This window comes from Tupaia chinensis, unplaced genomic scaffold, assembly GCF_000334495.1.
Source record: "Tupaia chinensis unplaced genomic scaffold, TupChi_1.0 Scaffold000484_1, whole genome shotgun sequence".
Taxonomy (NCBI): domain Eukaryota; kingdom Metazoa; phylum Chordata; class Mammalia; order Scandentia; family Tupaiidae; genus Tupaia; species Tupaia belangeri.
Window position 1 is genome coordinate 2,188,677 of NW_006159996.1, and position 6,455 is coordinate 2,195,131.

At 41.8% G+C, this 6,455-nt stretch overlaps 2 protein-coding genes across 2 annotated transcripts in view; both read left to right on the forward strand.

Moving 5' to 3' along the window:
- LOC102485356 (protocadherin alpha-8) overlaps positions 1 to 6,455 on the forward strand; it is a 189,439-nt gene that overhangs the window by 27,574 nt on the left and 155,410 nt on the right.
- The window catches only part of LOC114009204 (protocadherin alpha-10), an 11,913-nt gene that overhangs the window by 1,814 nt on the left and 3,644 nt on the right, over positions 1 to 6,455 (forward strand). The window contains exons 2-3 of the mRNA XM_027774846.1: positions 5,740 to 5,888; positions 6,003 to 6,447. Coding sequence (XP_027630647.1) covers positions 5,740 to 5,888; positions 6,003 to 6,447 — 594 coding nt within the window. The remainder of the gene's footprint in view (positions 1 to 5,739; positions 5,889 to 6,002; positions 6,448 to 6,455) is intronic.

Genomic DNA, 6,455 nt, shown 5'->3' on the forward strand with positions numbered 1-6,455 from the left:
ACGGCCCCGCCCACGGTGCTGGTGTCTCTGGTGGACAGCGGCCAGGCGCCTAAGGCCTCTTCGCGGGCGATGGTGGGCGCTGCTGGCCCCGAGTCGACCCTGGTGGACGTGAACGTGTACCTGATCATCGCCATCTGCGCGGTGTCCAGCCTGCTGGTGCTCACGCTGCTGCTGTACACGGCGCTGCGGTGCTCGGGGCCGCCCCCAGAGGGCGCTTGCGGGCCTGGGAAGCCGACGCTGGTGTGCTCCAGCGCGGTGGGGAGCTGGTCGCAATCTCAGCAGAGGAGGAGTCAGAGGGTGTGCTCTGGGGAGGGCCCTCCCAAGACCGACCTCATGGCCTTCAGCCCCAGCCTTCCACCTTGTCCAGTTGCGGATATAGCAGTAGAAGAACGTTCTGTTGAAGGGGACCACTTTGTGAAGGTACATTACTACATTTTTGCTTTCGTAGTTTGCTTAGTGAATATTTTCTCACTTCATTTTTCTCAAATATATCTCAGAATATTTTCACTTTTTGTCTATGTATCATTCATGCTCAAATATATCTTACGATAAGTAATATTTAGTGATTATATTTCATTACATTGGTAATGAATTTGATTTTAGTATTTTATGATTTTTTAAAGTTTAGTTACCTCTTTTACAGGAGTGACAGAGAGAAAGTAAAGACAAGTCCTTGAACAGCATCTTTCCTCTCCCAGTCCTCCCAGTCAGTCAGGATGGCCCCCATTGGTGTTTGGGTGTGTAGCGGTTAAGTGAGGAATTGAACTTGAGACCTTGCATTTGGTTCCTATGCCTCCAAGCATCGCTTGAGCCAAACATAACTAGTGAATCATCTACCCTGGCCCCTAAGTCTATTTTGTATTGTCTATTTTATCCTGTGTGTCAACCTTTGCTTGATACTTCAGTTTTCAGAATTCTAAATACATTAATATTTTTCAGTACAAATAATTGAGATTGTCATTTGATTATGTATTTGTATAACCTAATTTTTTTTTGAGAGATTTTCACTGTAGGGCGCGTGCACTCGCCAGACAGACTGAGAGAGACATAGAGACAGAAAGCGAGAAATCACCCCCCAGGGGGGATGGTCACGCTGCAATCCCTTCTCCCCCATTCTCCTCTTGGGATCTTGGGCACGCACGCACACGCGCCCGGCGTGAGTTTTAAGCCACCGGGTCCGGGACACGAACCGCGGTCGACTACATGGGAATCCAGCGACATAGCCATTACGCTAACTGCTGGTTCCCTATAACCTAATTTTTATGTTACAAATAATTGTAAGATTACTACTTTAATTCACTTATTTCATTTTACTTTTAAAAACCCTTATTTTATTGAACTTTATTTATTATTGTTATTTTTAAATTTGAGAAAGAGAGAGAGGGAAAGTGAGAAGCAAGCTGTTAGGTCTGGGACTTGAACCATGTTTGACCATGTAGGAGTTCATCACCTTAACCACAATACCTCCTGCTAGCTCATTTTCCAAATCTGTACCTTGATTTGACTCTATTGCAGTAACAAAAAGACTGCACTGATTTGTTACTTTTTTTTTTTTCTTTTTGAGAGGTTTTTGCTATAGGGCGTGTGCGCTCACCAGACAGATAGAGAGACACATAGAGACAGAAAGCGAGAAATCACCCCCCAGGGGGGATGGTCACGCCGCAATCCCTTCTCCTCCATTCTCCTCTCAGGATCCTGGGCACACACACACATGCGCCCAGCGTGAGTTCTAAGCCACCGGGTCCGGGACTCGAACTGTGTTTGACTACGTGGGAATCCAGTGACATAGCCATTACGCTAACTGCTGGTTTCCGTGATTTGTTACTTTTCAATGAAAAAAAAAATTATTTTGCTGCCTAAAATGTGTTTTTGCTCCCTAGTGTAGAACATGTGTCAAGCATCATAACTTATATGACACACTAGACTTTCAATATTTAGTAATTATACTTCTCAGTAGTGCAGCAATTAGACTGGCAGGTCATTGGTAAAATTTTCCTAAATCTTGAGAATTAAGGTAAATGTTCTTAGCAATAACATTTTCCTTTCTCTTTCCCCCTCAGTATGAAGACTGAATTTGCTATTAATATGTGCTTCATAAATACATTCCCCAAAATATTGAACCCATTGTTCAAGTTTAAGGATACCAAACAATATGGGGCCAGCAGGTGTCATGGTGGTTAAGGTTCTGGACTCCCACATGGCTCACTGTGGTTTGAGTCCTGGACCTGGTGGCTTGCTTTCTCACTTTCCCTTTCTCTCCTTCTCTGTCTCTCTCTGGTCAAAGAAAAACAATAATAATAAATACAATAAAATAAATATTTCCTTAAAAAAAAAGAATACCAAAAAGACAATTGTGGCAGGAATTTAAGCATGGCATTACCTATAATGTTAATACTTTTTATGGCTTGTTTCTAGCTCTTAGAGATTATAGATGAAAGTTAATATAGAGTTAAAGTTTGTATCCATTGTTATAGCAAATATGTGAAACTCATATATACCTCCTCTGAAGATAATTGGAAAAAAATTCCCCTATCTTAGATTATTCCAAAGTATCTTCCTTTCCCTTATTCTCATTTTAATCATGAAAGTCTCAGTTCTGCAGGTGTATTCATCTCTAAATTCATATAATTTCAAGTTTTTTATTTTTGGAGAGGTTTTTGTTATGAGGCATGTGTGCTTGTCAGAAAGACAGAGAGAGACAGAGAGACAGAAAGTGAGAAATCACCCCCTGGGATGGATGGCCATGCCGCAATCCCTTCTCCTCCATTCTCCTCCCAGGATCTTGGGCATGCATGCACATGTGTCCGGCATGAGTTTAAGCCACCGGGTCTGGGACTCGAACCGTGGTCGACTGCATGGTAGTCCAGCAACGTAGCCATTATGCTATCTGTTGGTCCCTCAAATCTTTAATATAAACGTTAAGAGATAATTTAAAACATTTTGTCATAGGGCATATGTCCTTGCCAGAGAAAGAGGAGGTTGAGAAAGCACCTCTCAGGAGGAGGGATGTGCTGCAATCCCTTCTTGGAATTTTGGGTGTGTACACATGCCCAGTGTGTTGGGTCCAGGACTTGAACCATGAAGTTGGCCTAACTATAGCTATATTAATATATTATAGTTACTAGCTATATGGAAGCCTTGGAATTTGGGGCTTTAAAATTCTCTTTGATATGTACTTATTTACAAGTAAGCAATCTTTTAAACAAAAATTGGAATGGACCTTTAGCATAGAATTATTCATAAAGAGACTGGATCATTTCACCTATAAGAGTTTTTATTTTCAATTTCTTGATCATCTCTGTTTCTGAATTTAGTCACTTCCATGTGATGAAATTTTTTTGCTCTTTTGCTTATGCAATATGTCGGTCTAGAATTTCTATCTTCCACAGTAAAAACAATGATATGTACTTAAACTGTAAACCTTTGATATAGATTTATGATCACTGAATTGCCATTTAAAAGATGTTCAAAATGAAGGCAAGCTCACTTTTTTTTTTGCTTGTCTGGGAAAGACTATTTATTTAAAAATTTTTATTTATTCATTCATTTATTTTAATTTGATCAGAGAGACACACACACAGAAAGAGAGAAAGTGAGAAAGCAATCCACCAGGTCCAGGACTCAAACCGTGGTTCAACATGTGGGAGTGTCCAGCACCTTAACCACCACGCCACCTGCTGGTCCCCAGCAAGCTCACTTTTATATAAAACCAAAGGACCACTTGTATCTTTTTACAGTTGTTTTGGTTTCTATTTCCAGTTGTTTGTGAGTAGGAGAATTGGAATTTTTCTCAATAGCGTAAAACTTACTACAAGGATTGAGATGTTGGGTAGTTGGTTTCTTACAGTCTTGGGAATGATCAAAACATGTTTTACTCTTTAAGATAATATTGATAAACTTTATTGCAATTGATAAAAGTTGTTATTCAAATTTCATTTTTTTTGTATTTGAGATAAAAATAGGAAAATAAAATTGAGTATATGTGTTAGACTTAGAATAACCTTTATGTTGTCCTTGTCTCTAGTTCTCTATAGTTTGGGTATAGGAGAGCATAAACAGGCAAATACAATTTGTATTCCTAATCTAGGTTTTTTTTTTAATGCGAAAAGGATTATTTTGGCCAAATAAGCAATGTGTATATTACATAACTATATATCTATATATCTGTATATATAGTGGTTGTCCTTGTAGTGGATGAACACTACAACATTTACTCAGAGCAGATACAACGACTGAAAAAATTCTTTAAAATGAAACAAATTCTTATAAATACGCTATGTGTTTCTAGGAGTCAGTTCTGGGTAAATTCATTAACATCAAAGCAGAACAGATCATTGGATAAACAGAAATTGCTCATCAGCATTGGTCTGAAATCTCATTATGTGGTGATGATAACTTTGAGATTTGGGTGTTCACTTATCCTCTATGCAATCTGGCCAACTATATAATTTAACATAATAGAAAGGATTTAACAGTAAAAAATTATAGGGTTAGGAAGAGATTTTATAAGATGTCACTCATAAATGATAAGTTTCTTAAAAATATTATGAAAACTAGTATGCAACAAATATAGTCTTCCCATGTACATGATAATGCAGTTAATATAATACATCCTTTTAGATGTCTATGTACAAGATAAAACTCTTCTTGAAACTCTAATTTGTAGACAAAAGTACTGTTAAATAGCTACTAGTCACACATCAAAATGTATATGAAAGACTTTGAAAGTTCACAAAGAAAAACATGGACAAATATGAAGAAATGAGGAAAGTGGCAAAGTAGGTGAAATAGTATAAACTCAAATGCACTTACATTTTGAGCCACAGGATGTCGTTGTTCCCTAAGAAGAGCATTTTTTTTTTTAAACATGAGTATTAGATTATCCTTCGATCAGCTCCGCTGTTGCAGTGCTTTAAAGATCATAAATGCACCCATATTGGTAAGATCACCTGGACTTTAGGAGCAAGGAATCAAAAGAAAGATCTTGAAGGTACTACGTTTCCCCAGTCCTGAAAAATTATTTTACAAACAAAAGAGAGGCATGTTAGCTGCCACACCGGGTGGCCGGGCAGCCCTACGCCTGCTGCTCTCGCTGCTGCTGGTCGCAGCCTGGGAGGCGGAGAGCGGCCAGCTCCACTACTCGGTCCCGGAGGAGGCCAAACACGGCACCTTCGTGGGCCGTATCGCGCAGGACCTGGGGCTGGAACTGGAGGACCTGGTGCCCCGCCTGTTCCGGATGGCGTCCAAGGGCCGCGCGGACCTTCTGGAGGTAAATCTGCAGAATGGCATTTTGTTTGTGAATTCTCGGATCGACCGGGAGGAGCTGTGCGGGCGGAGCGCGGAGTGTAGCATCCACCTGGAGGTGATCGTGGACCGGCCGCTGCAGGTTTTCCACGTGGACGTGGAGGTGAAGGACATTAACGACAACCCGCCAGTCTTCCCAGCGACACAAAAGAATCTTTTTATTTCCGAAACAAGGGCTCTTGACTCCCATTTTTCACTAGAGGGCGCCTCGGATGCAGACGTCGGGGCCAACGCTCAGCTCACGTACAGATTGAGCCCCAACGAGTATTTCTCGCTGGACATACCAAGCAACGATGAACAGCTGAAGCCGCTTGACTTAGTATTGAAGAAACCTTTAGACAGAGAAGTCGCTTCGGAGCTTCTTTTGGTGCTCAGAGCAACTGATGGGGGTAAACCTGAGCTGACAGGTATCCTAGAATTACATATCACAGTGCTGGATGTAAATGACAACGCCCCAATGTTTGATAAAGCTGTCTATAATGTGAAAGTACTGGAAAATGCAAGAAACGGTACACCAGTTATTAGACTTAATGCTTCGGATTTGGATGAGGGTTCAAACAGCCACATTGTTTATTCCTTCGCAAGTGATATCTCCTCTAATATAGAAAGCTCTTTTCGCATAGATGCAGACAGTGGAGAAATAAAAGTAAATGGAAAAATAGATTTTGAAGAAAAAAAACTATGGAAAATACCAATAGAGGCAGTTGACAAAGGCAATCCGCCAATGGTTGGTCACTGTACAATCCTGGTAGAAGTCTTGGACATCAATGATAATGCCCCAGAGTTAGTAGTAACGTCTCTATCACTTCCTGTTCGAGAGGATGCACCAGTGGGGACCGTCATCGCCCTAATCAGTGTAACCGATCCTGACTCCAGTGCCAACGGGCAGGTGACCTGCTCCCTGACTCCAAACGTCCCCTTCAAGCTGGTGTCCACCTTCAAGAATTACTACTCGCTGGTGCTGGACAGCGCCCTGGACAGAGAGAGCATTTCTGACTACACCGTGGTGGTGACAGCGCGGGACGGGGGCTCGCCTTCGCTCTGGGCCACCGCCAGCGTGTCGGTGGAGGTGGCCGACGTGAACGACAACGCGCCGCTGTTCGCGCAGCCCGAGTACACGGTGTTCGTGAAGGAGAACAAACCGCCGGGAT